The 17730-nt window shown below is 53.3% G+C and overlaps 1 protein-coding gene across 6 annotated transcripts in view; it reads left to right on the top strand.

Moving 5' to 3' along the window:
* CHST15 (carbohydrate sulfotransferase 15) overlaps positions 1-17730 on the top strand; it is a 79277-nt gene that overhangs the window by 44860 nt on the left and 16687 nt on the right. For all 6 annotated transcript variants that reach the window (XM_042907914.1, XM_042907916.1, XM_042907917.1 and 3 more), the window contains 4 exons: positions 705-1769; positions 2483-2822; positions 4559-4705; positions 8083-8239. In XM_042907914.1, coding sequence (XP_042763848.1) covers positions 1224-1769; positions 2483-2822; positions 4559-4705; positions 8083-8239 — 1190 coding nt within the window. In that variant the 5' untranslated portion in view covers positions 705-1223. The remainder of the gene's footprint in view (positions 1-704; positions 1770-2482; positions 2823-4558; positions 4706-8082; positions 8240-17730) is intronic.

Here is a 17730-nt window from a genome sequence, read left to right as displayed (position 1 = left end):
ATAACCACAGAATTCTGTTAATGGATTTTTAAGAATCATGTTTTCCCCAGGATGATGAAAGTGAAAAATGATTTCAGGGTCTGAGTGTTATGTTACTCAGGAGAATACTGCACGTTGGATTTAATTGCTTAATAACTTAAAGTCAAATGGTTTTTTTTTTTTTTTTTTTAATATGATACACTCTACCGAAGGAGAGAATCATTTCAGTGTTTCTAAATTTTCATTAACTTTTGCCTCCTAAACTGGTAATAAAGGTTAGATCTCGGTAAGAGACTCTCGGTGCTATTGGGAGAGAAAAAAAAAACATATTATCTCTGCACGCGCCTATCCTAACCAGGCTGCTTCTTGGGTATTTGGTGGATTTAAAAGCACGGATATGTCCAAACAGTCACTGACCCTGCATGCATCCGAGAATGACCGTGAACTCCTGAGATTTGGGGATCTGGTACTTGGCTGTGGTGTGGCTGGGACACTAGAGGATATATGCAGAGTCACATTTGGTGGCAGAGCTTGAACCCCAAAGCCAAGCACTGAGGACCTGAAACGTCTCCTTTTATCCTGTGTGATTTTCTATGACTTGGCTTGCGATGGAGCGGACTGGCTGAAACACAGGGGTGGAAAAGAGCTTCTCTCCTTGGAAGATGATCCCAGGGTTACTGCGATCATCATATAAGCTACTAAAACCTCTTTTCTCTGTTGTTTAGGTGGTCTGACATTTTAAAGGTTCTGCTCCCCCTGAAGAGGAAACATTTGAAAGGAACACGAGATGTAAAAGAAGAAATCTTCACGGGCGTCTCCAAGGATGGAATGCCAGCCCATCCCTCGCTGAGACCATGATCTCTTCTCCTCCCTTGGATGTTTCCGTGTTCTCCAGCGAGAATTCTTCCCCCTCATCTTGTGCCATGGGAAAAACCTGAAGGGCAGGCAGAATTGTTCCCAGACTTCGGGATTTTTCTGAGGTTTCAGCGGCTCTTACGGGACATGACAATTGGAGATCACTTCTTTTTGTTGTCTTTCAGAGTCGAACCAAAGAGGGCACTTCCTCATTGTCTAGTGCTTTGGCTCCTGCTCATTTTTATATTTGTTTCCGTTGCTTGTGCCTTAAAACCATCTTACGTAATCAGAAGACATCCTTAAGAAGTGTTCCAGCGCGACTTGCATGCATCTGGGCTCCGCAGGGGCTCTCCCATGGCTCTGTGGGCCAGCAGTCCAAGGGCATTACCATGAGGCACTGCATTAATTGCTGCATACAGTTGTTGCCCAACAACGAGCACAAACAGCAGGTTGGCTGCGGAGGAGGCCCCCTTCACAGTCACCTGGAGTGCCCCGCGTGCAAAGGAGAGAACAAAATTGTGCTTCGTGTGGACGGTAAGCAGATGAACTTGCTTGCTGTTCTCGAGGTGAGGGCTGAGGGCAATGAGAGCTGGGGCAGGTTTCTGCGCTTCAAGAAGGGGAAGCGATGTAGCCTGGTTTTTGGATTGATGATCATGACCTTGGTGATGGCATCTTACATCCTTTCTGGGGCCCACCAAGAGCTTCTGATCTCCTCACCTTTCCATTATGGAGCCTTCCCCAGCAATCCCAGCTTGATGGACGGTGAAAACCCGAGTGACACGAAAGAGCATCATCACCAACCCTCTGTAAATAATATTTCGTACGTGAAAGACTACCCAAGCATTAAATTAATTATCAACAGCATCACAGCCAGGATAGAGTTCACAACCAGGCAGCTCCCAGACATAGAAGATCTCAAGAAGCAGGAATTGCACGTGAGTAGCCTTGCGCTGATCTCCATTGATTGATTGAGTTTTAAAAATAGATGCTTCCTTTTCTGTGGCCGTCTTTGGGAACACAGGAAGAAAAATGACGGAAAAAAAATGTTCTCATGTGTAACAAGGCTAATTTGACGGCCTCACAGATCAGAGTGCACTGGGAGAGGGCTGTCCGTTCACGATGTTTACACCAAGGAGGAAATTCGAAGTACTGAAGGGCGAAGCTAGAAATACCGGAAGGGCCTCCCCTTCTCATAATTTCATCGCAGGACTTGAAACGCGGCCATGGTGGCTCAAGTTGCTTTTGTAGATCACCAGAATCCTGTTTCTATTGTGTCCTAATTAGTATTTTTGTCCCTAATGGTCACTTAAACACACAACTAGTGAAAAGATTCCAACTGTGAAATTTAATTAGATTGCTGTGCGCGCGTGTGAGAGAAAGAAAGATAAATCATGGTAGAATGGATTTTGAGTAAGCTTTTATCTTCGTTCTCTCCAGATTCTAGTTTTATTCTGGTCTAAGGAGAAAACATGGCCTTGGCTATTTACCAAGTTTTGCTTTATTTTCGTGCTTAGCCATCGTCACATAACAGTTGAAACGCGAACACTGCAGCGAGGGTGAGGGCATGATCGCATCGCGGTGAGAACGCGTTCTTGCTAATTGTCCCCCCCCTCCGTGTGTCTCTCCCTTTTTTTCTTTTTCGTTGCAGATGTTTTCGGTAATCCCCAATAAATTTCTTCCAAATAGCAAGAGCCCCTGCTGGTACGAGGAGTTCACGGGTAGGAACACCACCGACCCCTACCTGACCAACTCCTACGTGCTCTACTCCAAGCGCTTCCGCTCCACCTTCGACGCCCTGCGCAAGGCCTTCTGGGGCCACCTGTCCCACGCCAGCGGGAAGCACTTCCGCCTCCGCTGCCTGCCGCGCTTCTACATCATCGGGCAGCCCAAGTGTGGCACCACCGACCTCTACGACCGCCTCCGGCTGCACCCGGAAGTCAAGTTCTCCGCCATCAAGGAGCCCCACTGGTGGACCCGGAAGCGCTTTGGTGAGCACCAGCTGCCGCCGCGAGGGGAGGGGCCTGCGCCTGCGCGCTTCTTCCTGTCCCCTGCCTCCCGCCTTCCTCCTAAAGTGGTTTCCGGCTCCCGTCCCAGGTCCCGTGGTGCTCGGCCCCGCCAGGGAGGGTGGGCAGGTCCCCGAGTCGCAGGGAGCAGACAGTTCGCTAATCCAGGGCCGCCCCCACTCAAACCTCCAGTGGGGCTGGAACCCGGCTCCCAGTCACCGAGGGAGCATTTATTGAGTGCCGGCTGTATACAGGGCAAGGGGAAGGGTGCAGAATCAGCAGCTGCTCTTGTTCTGAAGAGCTTTGGTACACCTGCCAGCGGTGAGTGGTTAAGTGCCAGCTGGGCGTATTTCTGGGGCTTTCTGCCCCCAGCTCTGCACCGTTCCTGCCAGAGCTCCTCCCGCCCCCAACACCCCCCTGCCTGGGGAACACTACAAAGACTGCCACGCTGGGTGAAGTTTGAGCTTCTGGCTGGCTTCTCCCAGGATCGTGAACACGTCATCAAGCTGCTTCGGGCCTAACTTGCTCTGACCTGCTCCATCTGTCTGCCTCAAGTTCAGAATGAACGTCACCTCGAGATAATTCCGGGCGACCTTGCTCGCAGCATCCCTTTGCGCCCGGGGTGACCGTGGATACCGCCCCCACCCAGCCGGAGCCACCCTGCAGCCCTCATGTCACTGTTTCCTCTTAACCTTTTCCCTTCTGCCAGGAGATGTTTGGTCCCTTTGACAAAGGTCAGAGCTCGGGTGGGACTCGAGGGCGTGTTTCAGGCAAAGGACCCAGGTTGCTTAGAAGGGAATCTTTAAAGTTTTCCTTAGTAGAACCTGAGTTTCGACCAAGTCCTGTTTGTGTCCTGACAAATTGACTTCATACTTTTGATGTCCTTCCCGGAGCGGATGAACAGAAGCGTAAATGTGTCTTGTGGTTTGGCAGCAGCAGCTATGGGAGCCACGGTTCCACATAGGGTGATCTCCCTGCACAGCTCACCGTTTGCCCTAATGAAACCCAGCCTCCCACTGGCAGGGAAGAGGGAAGCCCAGGAACATGCTTCTGGAATCCGATCCCCAGGGTCTCCTTGAACCTCTTGCTGTTTTGTACACGGGTGTTTTCTCTCCGCTTTCCGTTAACCTTGATGGTTGTGGTTTGGGACAGTGTGTTGTTAACATATTTCCACGTGAAATTTACCCGCTTTTCAGGCAAGGGGCACAGTTGGGCTGCGTGGGTCGATGCCAGAATGACTAGTGGGTTCAACCGAGCGTTTGTCCCGGGACTGTCCATTCCCCTTGTTGAGACAGAGAGACAAGCTGCCTGATCCCACAGGCCAGAAACAGAAACTCAGATAAAAAACTCCCTTTTCTGTCTGATACAGCACGTGCCTTCTGGATGCCATCGCTGCTCAGCCACTTTAGGGCCCGTCTGGCGCACGCGGTGACCAGCCCCCAAGTCTCTGGCCCTCTAAGCAGATGCTTTTATAGATCTCGAACAGGCGGGCTGTCCTTGAATCTGCCACTTGGGGCTGAATGGTGGCCTTCCGCTCCCTGAAGCGTGCACGGATTAAAGAGGACAGCCAGTTTGCAGGCGTCCTTCTTGTGAGCCCCCTCCTGCAGCTTACTCCGGTGGGCCCCCGGGCCTTCATATCCCTCTCTGGTTACTTCCAGGAGGCCACCGTCCGGCCGTTGACAGTTTCGTTCTCAGTAACGCGGGCTTCTTGGTTCTCGTAGGAATCGTCCGCCTGAGAGATGGGCTTCGGGACCGCTACCCCGTGGAAGATTACCTGGACCTCTTTGACCTGGCCGCACACCAGATTCATCAAGGACTGCAGGCCAGCTCTGCAGAGGAACAGAGCAGGATGACTAGGATCATTATCGGTACGGCTTCTGGGCAGCTCCCATCGGGGCCACTCCCGCCCCGGGCTGGGCCCCCATTCCCCCCGGGCCCCTTCTGCCCTGACGCTGGCCCAGCTTTTGCTCTGCCCGCCGGGAACATTTGCCTGACGCCGGCCACCTCTGTTGAAGGTGTACTTCCCGACCTGGCCATCGGTCTCACCCCTCCGTGAAACGTTGACGTCGCTTACGCGATTTCTGTAAAGCAGCGACGCTTAGATTTTTTTTTTTTAACTTTTACTTATTTTTGAGACAGAGAGAGACAGAGCATGAACAGGGAAGGGGCAGAGAGAGAGAGAGGGAGACACAGAATCTGAAACGGGCTTCAGGCTCTGAGCTGTCAGCACAGAGCCCGACGCGGCGCTCGAACTCACGGACCGTCAGATCATGACCTGAGCCGAAGTCGGACGCTTAACCGACTGAGCCACCCAGGTGCCCCAAGCAGCGACGTTTAGTAGGCTTTTTTAGTTCTGTGCAGACTCAAGTGTACCGGAAACGTTTTTGTCTTTTTTTTTTAAGTTGATATTTCTTTGTCTTCATTTAAACTAAGCGCACACACTTGGTTTCTTTTCATGACGTACTGATCTAAGTTTGGACGGGGCATCGTGATCGCCGATAACCAATGAGTCGATTTAATATTGTGGCTTTTGTAGTCCCTGGCCACTGGGGCCCGGTAGAGAGGGACGCAGTCTCTTCCTGAAGCAGACGCAGCCCTAACACATTGTTGGTGACTGATGGCTGTTGAGAAAGCCTAGCCCTTATCAACTTGATGCCTTTAGACATTCACAATGAGGTGGTTTGATTAATAATCACTTTTTTTTTAATTCACAAGAACATTTTATAAAAAAAAAACTTGTCTAACCCGCTCTTTGTATTGGATTCAGCTTAGGAGAAGACATTTATCCACTTACCTCTTCTGAAAGAGAGAAACCTAATCACATATTTTGCTTCAATTGGTTACCTAAGGCAGCAATCTGTTTTTTTCTTTTTTTAACTTTCCTAAATGTGTTATATTTTGATTCTCCAAACTCAAGGAATCTTTTAGCAACTCAGAGGAATTGTAATCAACCATTTGAAACATGGCCTTGCTTTTGACTCTCCTGTCCAAGGAGATAGACTTACACGCCTAAGCTCTGATATATTTATGGTTTTTTAACTCACATCAAGTCACTCAGATGGTTTAACTCACATCAAGTCACTCAGATGAGATCATACACCACCCCACCCCCACCCCCCACCCCAGTAGTGCAAATTGGCTACTAGCTATCTTCTTGCAGCCTTGGGTCCACACACCTCAGCTCACAAGTCTAATTAATATTTGATTGTGACTCCTACACCGTATGCCTCTGGGAGAATCTCATGTTCTTATGAAAGAGCTAAAAATACGCATCCTAGGGCTAGGAAATAGAGCCTAAGATAACGAATGAAAAAGGAAAGCCTTCGTGTGGTTTTCTAATTTTACTTCCAGATTTAAAAAGGAAAATTAAAAAGTTTGCCGCTCTGATACTTACCTAGAACGGAGTTTGATGAGTTTCATGGTAGTGGAGAGGCAGGTGGAAAGCTGGAGGCTGAGGCCTGCCTGTGTCACCAGCCGGCTCTGAGCCGTGTGACGAGTCTGTCTTTGCGTTCCTGAGCTTTAGTCGGCACATCTGCACCATGGGACAGAAAGGACCAGATCCATTCTGGCTCCTCCGAGCCCTGAAATGCGAGTCAGCTCTGCTTCAGCTTCCTCGGGTTAGGTCTTTGGTAGAGCATAAGTGTCTTCCTTCAGCCCTGCTCACGGGTCAGAGAGAGCCTTTCCTCAGTGGTCTGGGCCAATGGCTGGAGTCACAAGGGATTCCAGTGACCAGATTCTCGGGGGTGGGGCTCCAGACACGCGGAAAGGCAGGCCCCTACCTCTGCTGTCACGGCCCCCTGCTCTGCCCTGACAAAGTGCTCAGCTGGGGATCTGACTGCTGATGGAGTTGTTGATGGAGTCTTCCCCTAGATTGTAAGAGAGGAGAAGGCAGGGGATTGTCTGTCCCGTTTCCTTTCTCTATCCCTAATGCCAAGCACACTGCCAGGCACTTTGAGACACTAGATGAATGTTTTCTGGATGGATGGATGGACGGACGGACGGACAGACGGGTGGAGGGACAGATGTTTCTCTGGTTGCAGAGCTGGTTTATGTATGAGATCTGACCGAATTTGTGCCACTTTGGTTTTAGATACTTCCCTTGTTGTAATATTCTCATATTTGTTGTGAGTAGAACGTTCAAAAGACTTCTGACGGGCGTGCCTTGCCCGTATTCTACGGTATTACCTTGAAAGAGAGGAAAGACCAGCACAGAAATGCTCACCTGGATGTGACTGAACATCCTAGAAGAGCCGGGGCCCTGCCAACTCCCCGCATCTTTGTGACGCACTCACCCCCGATCAAAGAAACTCGTCTTTTGGCTCAGATTTTCCCTGAATAAGTGACTTTGCGATGTATCGAGTACCCATGTAAAATGTCGGGAAATTGAATTGGTATGTAATGGATCGATTTGCCTCTCTTCTTAAATCTCTGAAGACTCTGCTAAAAAGAAAAAAAAAGTCAGGGAACTGGTTCAAGTGTCGGAGAGGGAGATGCGGAAATGTGCGTGCCTTGGCCTCTTCCCCATTTTAGAATGCGTGTTGAACGTTTCCTCCTCCGTCCGTGCAGACCATCGTAAGACCAGGGCCGGGCCGGCGGGCCATCTACCCAGTCAGTACTGAGTGAATGCCAGCTGTGTGCGGGGCGATGGGGTGGCGGGCCCGTCGGACGCAGCACCTGAGACTGAGGTCCCGTGAGCCTTCCCGCAAAGCCTTCCTCTCGTTTGGTCTCAGAGAGTGCCCCGGACCGGCCGTTGTGATTGCACAAAAAAATCTGATGCTGATTGCCATCTAATTTCCTGAAGAGGCTCCGTTTCCCTAAACTACTCTTCCATCCCTGGCACTCGGGGAAGGAAACGATCTAGTACATTCTCAGCGGGCCCTTCAAATGCCACAGAGCTGTGTGCCGTGAGCAGAGTCAAACATCGTGAAATTGGGAGGCCAGATGCTGGCAGAGGGGTTTTTTTGGCACATCCTGGAGAAGAGCTGGGAGGGAGCGGATGCTCCGTGGTGCCTAGATCACCTGGATTTCCAGATGGAGGCCTTTGGGGGGAAGCGGGCGAAGTCGCCGTGGCAGAGGGTCGTGACTCTTCCTGGAGTCCCCTGTGCCGGTGGTGGTAGACCAGCCCACCCATCATGGCTGGTTGAGGGGAAGGCATCGATCGGAGCCCAGTTTGGCCCCTGGCACAGGCTGCCCCGCGGGAGCCCCTAACTCAGCACCGCTCATTTGCAGCGTTCTCTGTTTCTAGGGGAGGCCAGCGCGTCCACCATGTGGGACAACAACGCCTGGACGTTCTTCTACGACAACAGCACGGATGGAGAGCCGCCCTTTCTGACCCAGGACTTCATCCATGCCTTTCAGCCAGACGCAAAACTGATTGTCATGCTCAGGGACCCCGTGGAGAGGTGAGCGGTTTGGGTTTCGTGCATTTGGGGGTGAAGAGGCAGTTTTAAAGACCCGCCTTCTCATCATGAGCAAGATCTTGCCTCTTTTTTTTTTTTTTTTTTTTAAATAAACAAGCTTGACTTGCAACGTTACTGCTCTTTCTTGTGTAAATGTTATTCTTGCTGCAGTCTTCCTTGGGTCTAAACAAATTGTGGATTGTTTTCTTAGACAGCCTGACCGCGGTCTTTGGGCCTTCCGCCTCTGGCCTGGGGACGTGGGCCCTTCCTTGGGTACCGTCAGGGCACGTGAAACCCCCTTGGAATCAGGGGCGTCGGGGTTTGCCGAGCGCTTTAGCTCCCGCGATTCCTTGTGTCACGACCCCGTCAGCTCCGCTGAGTGTTCCGTCTCCAGCTTTCCTCAAAAGACCAAAAGGAAGAAAAATGACGGGCAGGGCTGCTTTGTTGTAGAAAGCCGGGGTCGCCCCGTGTGACTGAGGCGCAGCTGGTGTGATACTGAACGGCGGGGCTGGGCCGGCACTGGCGATGCCCTGATCGCACCAAAGCCTGCGTGGACGGCGGAAGCTCGGGGCTTCTGGGACACTTAGCCCAGCAGTCCCCGTAGTATCACCACATCAGAGACGAGGGGCCCCGCAGGCTGGTCCAGGATCCTGGAGTGGGAGTCCCCGAGCCCTGTGATGACCAGTCCGGCTCCGTGAGACTCTTCTTCCTCTTGTGAAGCCGGATCTGTCTTGTAGGAGTATCTGCACTTTGGCTCTGCTTCTTCCCCACAGAGTCACACAGACCAAGTGTCATGCTCCCCAAACGGCAGCGCCTGCCACATGTGGAAGACAGCAGCCAGGGCCTTCGGTGTCTCGCTTTTCTTTGGGCTCCGCGTCTCTTGTTATGGGCGGGGTTATGCCTCTCCCAAGCATGTGCTGAAGTTCTAACCGCCCCCATACGTCTGAGGGTGACCTTGTTGGAAAACAGGGCCTTTGCGGCTGGACTCGAGTTAAAATGAGGTTCTATTGGACTCGGGTGGCCCCTAATCCGGTGGCTGATACCCTTGTGAGAAGAGGAAATTTGGACACAGGGACAGGGAGGACACCATTTGATGGCAGAGGCGGAGATTGGAGTGACGCGTCCGCAGGCCCGGGGGGGACCTAGGATTGCCGACCACCGCCAGCAGCTGGCGACGGGTCTGGAACAGCCCCTCACTCAGCACCCCCAGCGGGAACCCGCCCTGCTGAAGCCAGGATTTCAGACTTCGAGCTTTCAGAAATCCCAAAGAATAAAAATCCCGCAGTCACGGGCCCACAGGTTGCGGTAGAAACTAATATCCCCCTAATATCTTTCTTGGATGGCATGCATCCGGGGCCTCGTGTCCTTGCCAGGGATAGCAATAAGAAGTGCTTGTTGTGGAAATTTTAGGAAATACACTGGAAAGCTATAAAGGAAAACTGTTATAAAAAAAAAAACCAGCAATAGTCTCCCACCAGCTTACCTAGGCAGATAAGTGTGTGTGTGTGTGTGTGTGTGTGTGTGTGTGTGTGTGTATGTGTATGTACACAACCGAATGCACATCCAGTCTTACACCTGCTGCTTTTGTTTCACATTCTTGCCCCCAGGAGGACTTGCCGTAAAGTCCTGCCCTGGTCACTCCCTGCATTTATCTCTGTGTCCCTTTGGCGGAGCTCTCGAAACGGCCCCTGCAGCTCTGACCGTGGCCTGGTCAGAGGAGCGCTGGCTTGTCCCCCTCTGTCTGCGCTGCGGCAGGCCCTCCTCGTGCTGCATCACGAGGCACATCTTTGTGCCCCGGATGCCGCCACTCTGGTTCTGTCCTTCTCCTCAGGAAGCCACCCTGTCTGGTTCCGAGGCGGCCGCTGACCTCGGAGCAGCTCGCCACATCCTACCTGCTGGTTCCCACAGTTGGGAGGCAGGGATCGGCCCTTCTGCTCAGGGAGTGGGCTGCCCAGCCTCCTCCCCAGCCGGAGAGCGGGTGACACAAACCGGCGGTGCTCTCGTGTAGACATGATTATGTAACTGTCAGCCTCGGGAGGAAAGGCTTCATGACTGAGTGACCCTTCACCGCCCACTGAGGTGTTTTCACAGCTGCTCTGCCCTCCTCCCCCAGACCGCCTCCAGCCGCAGCTCCCAAGGCTGGAAAATTCTCTCAAGAGTATGCTTCCTGTGCACTGAATGTCTTCCTGTCACTCTCCCTAGTTCCTCATTCTGGGGGAGGTCACGCTGTGTCTCAGGCTCAGGGGCCACGGGAGTGAGCGCTGCGACATCGTGTCACTCCCTGGGCATAGAGGGGTGGGGACCGGTGTGGTGTGGGTCTGGTCTTGTTCAGCGTGTGCCTGCCCCGTCCTGGGCCCCGAGCATGGGAGCCCACGGCTGGTTGCAGGACCGGCATGGTTGTGGTTTTTAAGGTCTGTGACTTCAACCAGAGCAAGAGGGAGGGTGAGAAGTGACCCAGAAGAAGGAATGAGCTCCTAGTGGGGAGGTCTAGAAGAGTTACTCTGGAGGAGCTGAAGCCAGGCTGGGTTTTGAAGGCTGAGTAGGAGTTTGGCAAGTCGACAGAGATGGAGTGCGGTTGAGAGGAAGAAGCCTTGCGAGCAGGGAGAACAGTGAGAGCAAAGGTAAAGACCACAGGTTCTCTTGTTGGGAGGGTGGAATCACCTTTCCTAAACACGTCCCTTTCTTCCTGCAGTTCTCGATTGTACCTCCGAGGACACAAGTGCCATAAGGCGAGCCTCTCAGTGGGGAGGGCCATGGTGCTGCCCAGATTCAGACAGCTGAGCCAAAGCAGGACCTGCCCAACTTGCCTCTAGACCCAGCCAAAAGTCGGCCTGCCTTTACAGGACTTAAGGGCCACGAGACGGCCATTTCAAGTAGTCCCAGGTTTTGCCTCCTCTCTCCCCTCCTCTCCTCTCCCCTCTCCCAAATACTCTGTTTATTGTGAATACTCTTTTGCCTTTCTGGTCCTCAACAGAAAGAGTTGGTCCATTTGGTCATTTCTCGAACCCTGACCACATGTCGGGCGTGGTGCTGGGGGCTGAGCATATACATATCTGTGAAAGATGAAGGTCCATCCAGTGCCTACCCTCTGGGGGCTGGCACTTTTTTGGAGAAGTGAGGCCTTGCCTCTCTCGTGGCGGATGTCGTGGTGGCTGCCGAGGAGGGAACGGCCCGATGCCGCAATGGCAGCCTGCATCAGGAGGCTAACCCCGTCACTGAATCGCCTGCTGCATTCGGCATCGACTGTCGTATAACAGTTCACCCCCAAAGTCAGCAGCTTAGAACACCACACGCTTACGATGGCACAGTCTCTGTGGGTCAGAACCTGACCCGGTTTACTGCATCCTCTCCTTCGGGCTCGCTCTCAAGGCCACAGTCAGGGCTTCACCATGGTGGGGTCTCATCCGAAGGCTTGACTGGGGAAGGCTCTGCTTCCAAGCTCTCACGGTTGTTGGCAAATTCAGTTCCTCAAGGGCTGTTGGGGGGAGGGCGTCCGTTCTTTGCCGGCTAGAAGCTTCCCTCAAGGCCTTGCTGCTGGATCTTGCCAACAGGGCTGCTTTCTTCATCAAAGCCAGCAAGGGGAGAGTCAACCAGCAAGTCGGAAGTCACAGTCTTTTATAATCTGATCGCTAGGCTGTGCATCCATCACCTTTACATACTCTGTCGGTTAGAAGCAAGTTACAAGGTCCGGGCCACACTCGAAGGGAGGAGGTTACATGCTCTGAATGCAAAGGAACAGGGATTTTTGCCCTGCACACCTGCCCTCCATTTCCCTGTCTGATCCTCCCAGAGACCTGGGTCCCAGCCCTGCAGCCAACAGCAGAGAAGCTGCCAGAGTGATACCCCATCCAGAGGCAGAGCCCCCCCCATGCACAGCGGAGTGTGTGTTCATCTGCACCTTTTCTGTGTGGGCTACTGACAGCAACAGCTGTTTTGCTGCTTTTTAAGCATTTATAAAAAATATGCAACAGTAGGGATTTCTTCTTTTTTTAAACCCGTGGCTCACGGCCTATCCTAAGTGGCTGGCTCGTTCGCCATTCCAGCCAAAAAGGATGATAGATACTCAATGTTTAGGTCACTCGAAGAAACACACCCTTGGAGCCCTGTTCCCTTTAGTCTAACTGGGTCCCCGGCCAATAGCCCACTTGGGTCGTCCGGCGACCTCGCTCTTCCGTGGGGACGTTCCGTGGTTGCCTGCTGCCAGTGGGATTAGGCTAAACCTTTCTTTCCATCTACAAATTGGCGGGGGCCAGGGGTGGATTTTATTTCTAGTTTCAGATTCACACTTAGCCATTATTTCTAGAATGGATCCAAGGTAGAGGGTTTAAAAATACTGGAATTGCAGGTAGAATCAAATCAGTCACGTTTAAGTTTCCAGAGAAAGATGTAAATGGTAAGTAAGCCCATCTCTCCCCTTCTGGAAGAGAACAGAGGAATAGTGGAAAGTGGATAGGCGGGTGCTTGCGGCCAGAAGGGCCAGCCAGGCGTCATGTCGCAAGTTTCTCTGTGTAAGAGATAATGACAGTTTAAAAAAGTGAAGCGTTTCTAGGCCAAATTGGCCTACTTAATTAAAAAGCAGAATTTTCTTCATTTAATCTGACGCTAAAGTGGAAAAGACCATTCTTTTCACTGCCTCTCACATTAGCCTCCTGCCTCTTCATCTGCAAGAGGTTGGTGGAGTTTGCCTCATCATTTGGAGACAGCCTCCGTTACATGTGCAGAATGGCTGGAAGGTGCTGGCCCCTCGGACGTAGTTCACTCAGGGGACACTTGGAGGGTAGGGTCACACAGCATCTGTCAAGGACTTTACCACGTGTCTGTTTTGGGTTTCGTTCTGTATGTAGTGTTAATGCAGGGTGCAGCAACGACCCCCACAGGGATGCTTGGTTTTCCTGTTTTATGATGACGAGTCAAACAGGAAGGAGAGCTCCGCTAGGAGTGAGAACTTGATTTTGACCCAAGCACCATGAGCCTGAGAACCTGGGGCATTGTGTTCATCTGCTTATATAAATTGGTTTTTTAAAGTTTATTTATTTTGAGAGAGAGAGAGAGAGAGAGTGAGCGAGTGCGTGTGTGTGGGAGAGGCAGGAAGAGAGGGAGAGAGAGAATCCCAAGGAGGTTCTGTGTGCTGTCAGCATAGAGCCCAACACGGGGCTCGAACTCATGAGGCGTGAGATCGTGACCTGAGTGGAGATCAAGAGTCAGACGCTTAACCCACTGGGCCACCAGGCCCCCCTAAACTGATTTTTAAACAGCCCACTAGTGTGGGTCAATAATTAATCTATTTAGGACGATGCCGTAGGAAGGGAAGGAATGAAACACTTAATGAAATGCATCCATTTACATGCAGTTGATCATTAGGACAGAGTAATGAGCGATGCTAAGCCTTGGGGCAGGAATGCTGGTTTCATGGATCTTACTCCCAGCAAAGCGGGTGGTAGGATGTGTGAGCGGTGAGTGGCAAACCAGGGTCGCCTTGTAGAGTCATAGCTCTGGGGGACCAGATAGTCTGAATCGGAACCGCAGCTCTGCCACTCACTGGCTGTGTGGCTTTGAGCAGGTTACTTGACCTCTCTGTGTCTCATTTCCTTATCGGTGAAATGGGGGAAAATAGTCCTATCTCTAGGGTTGTGAGAATAACTTAATATATGTAATGTATTTAAACAGGGCTGGATAAATACAAAATATTATGGAATTATTAGCTATTATTGTTAGGTCACAGTAGTAGCAAATAATGACAACAGCCAGACTGAGCACTCATTTACTCCCTGAACAGGTATTGAACAACTTAGATATGCACGATGCAGTGCATACGTTAGAGAACAAAATCCTTCTTGTCTGCCTTCGTGGAGTCTCTGTCCAGTGCAAGGGCCGGGGACAGCCCTCAATTAAGTGACCAAAGCGTTAACTGAGCACGTACTCAGGCTGGGCTACCTGCTAAGCCCTTTTCAGGCATTGCCTCATTCGAGCTTGGCAAGTAGGTGTGTGGGCTCAGTGGGGCTGTGTTACTGGGTTCGCCGTCAACTGGTTAGTAGTGTGGCCAGGCTGGATTTGAGCCCCTGTTGGTTTGAGGAATCAGGCTTTCTTCCCTATCATAGGCTGGTCCTTGGGATGCAGATTTAACTTGGAGACGGCAGTGAGCACGCAGGAGGTTTACGGGGCCCGTTGTGGGACAAGCCGGTGGGGGGGGGTGGGGAGGCGGAGGTTGGGGCCATGACGCAGTCGCACAGAGGTCTCTCCGACCCCACCACGAGCTCCGTGGCTTGGACGGCCCTTCAGAGTTGTCCCCAGCGAGGCCTCTCCCGGCCACCAGCCGCTGTCCCCCGTCCGTGCTGGGGAAGCGTAACCATGGGTGGGGCGGGGCCTTTCCTGGACCGGACAGGGCTGCGAGCCATCAGCAGGGTGACTGCCCACTTTTGCAAAGCTCTGGAAGCAGTAAGGTCCCCTGTCTTTGATGGGTGCCTTCAGGGCATGGACCCCACGCCAGAGAGATTAAGATGCCGATCCCAGGGCGACATCGAGGTCAGATTAGCAGGTAGCTGCGCCGACCGCCGCTGCGGGATTGCCGGCACCCTCTGACTTGAGACGAGGCTTTCTCTCGCCGCTCCGATGTCCCGCAAACAGTTCCACTTCCCTGGGTCCCTGGGAGCGCTGACTTAGTGCCACAGACACGTCCTCGGGCAGGAGCGGGGAGCTGGCGCTTCGGCGTCACGTGTGGTATTTTCTCCGTAACACATCTGCACGGGGATTGAAAAGCAGGCTGTCGTCCAGCGCTGATGGCTCAGTTATTAACGTCGATTATCTTAAGGGGAAATGAGGAGGACTCCCCTGTGGGCAAGAGATGGGACTGGGGGTGGTGGGGGGAGGCCGTCGGAGCGGAGAGGTCGTGACAGCGGCCTCAGAGCCGCAGATCGATGGTATGCCCTCTTCCTCCCTCCGGCCCGCACTCTTGCCTTTGTCTTTGAGACCCTGGGGGACGAAGAAATCAGCGGGAGTCTCGAGGAGGATTGTAGTGCAGTGTCTCTCAGTGGCCTGTTAATTTCCTGGCAGATTCAGGCATTTCGCTTCTCAGAACCTGTCTGTGGGGTGTTACGGCCTGCCTTTCGTGAGCCCTAAATGTGGCGTGGGCTCACTTTCATAGGGCTGAACTGTGAGCCACCCGAGGCCAAGGGGGTTGGCCGGGGCTGTCACGGTGGGGAGGGAGGGCCGGCCGGGCCCAGGCCAGGACAGCTCAGGCCTTTGTGAAGGTGCTCTGAAGGCCGTTCGGGACTGACCGCCTGGCGAAGGCCCCCGTCTTGTTACCGGTGAGAGAAAAAACCATCGTGCTGAAAATTCCTTGTGTGTTTGACACTGTTTATGTTTTTGGGAAATGTTTACAGAGGCGTGGGCAGCCCTGCGTGCTCCCACACAGGTTGTTTGCAGAGGGCGAGAGACACCGGGGAGAAGGGCCCCGTTGTAGCCAGTCCGCAGAGGCTGCGAGGCGAGACGTGTGCCCACATCAGGCCAGGATGGATGGGGGTGGGGTGGTGGCGAGTCCCCTCTGGACCGTCAGGTCAGTCCGGGGACCTCGGATTAGTGAGGCTGGTGAGTTGAAGCGGGGAGGGCGTGTCACACACGGGCCAGCCCTGGGGGGCGGTGGCCACGCCCTGCGGTGGGGGTCCCCCAGCCTGGGATTCAGTCCTGGCTTCGCTACTGCTTTAATCAGGGGCAGCCCAGCGATCTGCTGCGCGTTCTTTTCTTTCCTGCCAGCAGATACCCACGATCAGGGTCACTGGCAAACTGTGTCCAAGTGCTTTGTCAACCATGCTGGGCTCTTAGATGAAAGGCACGTTTGGTATTGCCTCTGCGAGGTCCTGCTTTTTGTTCCGTGAGCATTTACCACGGACCCAGGACTGGCTGCTCTGGACCCAGAACCCTACTCGTGCCCGAGGGGAAGAGAAGACCGGCCCAAATGACCTCAGTGAACTGGAGATTTTGCATCCATGTGGACACGTTCAGGCCCAAACGTGGATGTTCTCCTCTGGCAGAAAATGAGCCTCATCCGTGTCACCCATGTGTATGGCCCTAAGGTGACTCTCGACATTTTCTCCAAACGAACTGGCCCGGCCAGTCCTGCTTCATTGTTCCTCGAGGTGAGAAACGCACAGCCCATGATTCGGCGAGACGGAAGGGCCTGCTTCCCAGCCACATCAAATGGCCTTTATTTCCTTGTAGGAAAAATACGCATGATGATTATTGACGGCACAGTATCGGAGGTCAGGAAGTTATCGATCAGTGATTTGAATCTGGACGCCAGCAGATGGAGAACAGTGACGGGGTTCTCGGTTTTTCATTTTCGTCATCCCCCTCTGGGTGGCTGCAGGCCCGGGGTGGGGGTTGGGTGAAGCAGAAGACAAGAGTGTCATGTGCCCACCTCCTGGGGGGGTCCTGGTGGAGGAAATGGGACGTTCACCTGCGGGTCCCTGAGAAGCCGGCTGGCGGGCACTCTGGGAACGCAGCGAAATTGGGGCTGGCACGGCCTGCAGGCGGTGAGCCAGCCCAGGAGCCGGCAGCCGCCCCCGGCCGCCCACCATCCCAGCAGCCGCCCCCGGTCTCTTCCCAGAGCCCAGCCCTCTGAGACGGCCGAAGCGTGACGCTTCGATGGGGACCGACAGCACGGCTCAGGCTCTCGAGACCGAGCCGATGAAGTGTCGCGTGCCTCGGGGGCCCGGGGATGTCCGTGACTTCTGACGTGAGCCTCTCTGGGAACGGACGGGTTAAAAGCAGCAGGGACGTTCTGGGGGCGACGAAAACCTTCTGGAAGTGGATGGTGGCAGCATGGGCGCAGCGTCGTGTGTGTGCCAAGAACTACTGCATTGTTAGGACGTGGATTGCGTCTCCATTTACGAAGGGTGGTGAGCACCAGACCCACCAAGGCCAAGCAGCCGATGACCGTCGGCTTATGCAAGTGGCGAAAGATCACTCCGTGCGCTCTGAAATTGTTGTTGTTAACGTTTGTTTATTTCGAGAGAGAGCGCGCGTGCACGCAGAAGCGCGGTGGAGGGGCAGAGACAGGGGCCGTCAGCCCAGAGCCCGACTCGGGGTTCGATCTCCCAAACCGTGAGCTCATGACCTGCGCTGAAATCAAGGGTCGGACGCTCAACTGACCGAGCCGCCCGGGCGCCCCGAGCTCTGACATCGTAACGAACACCTGAACACTTGTTTGTCGTTGCTGCCGAATGGTGCCCAAGGCGACGCTCCGTAAACTTGCTTTTCCCGATGGTCACAGCGATGCTCATCTTTGTCCTGAGTGTGTGTTGGGTGCTGTGTTACACGTCACAATTGCTTTTCTGTTTCCAGGAGCTTGAGTAGTTCTGTAACAGAATTGACTCCTGCTTTGCAGTCACTGGGCACCTAAAACAACACAAACGTCAAAAAGGACCGCAGAACCCATCGGCTCCGATGGCTGGCCCTCCCCCCGCCCCGGTTGATTGGCTTCTAAACTCGGGCCATGG

Source organism: Panthera leo, chromosome D2 (genome assembly GCF_018350215.1).
Source record: "Panthera leo isolate Ple1 chromosome D2, P.leo_Ple1_pat1.1, whole genome shotgun sequence".
Classification (NCBI taxonomy): domain Eukaryota; kingdom Metazoa; phylum Chordata; class Mammalia; order Carnivora; family Felidae; genus Panthera; species Panthera leo.
This window is presented reverse-complemented; position numbering and strand designations above follow the sequence as displayed.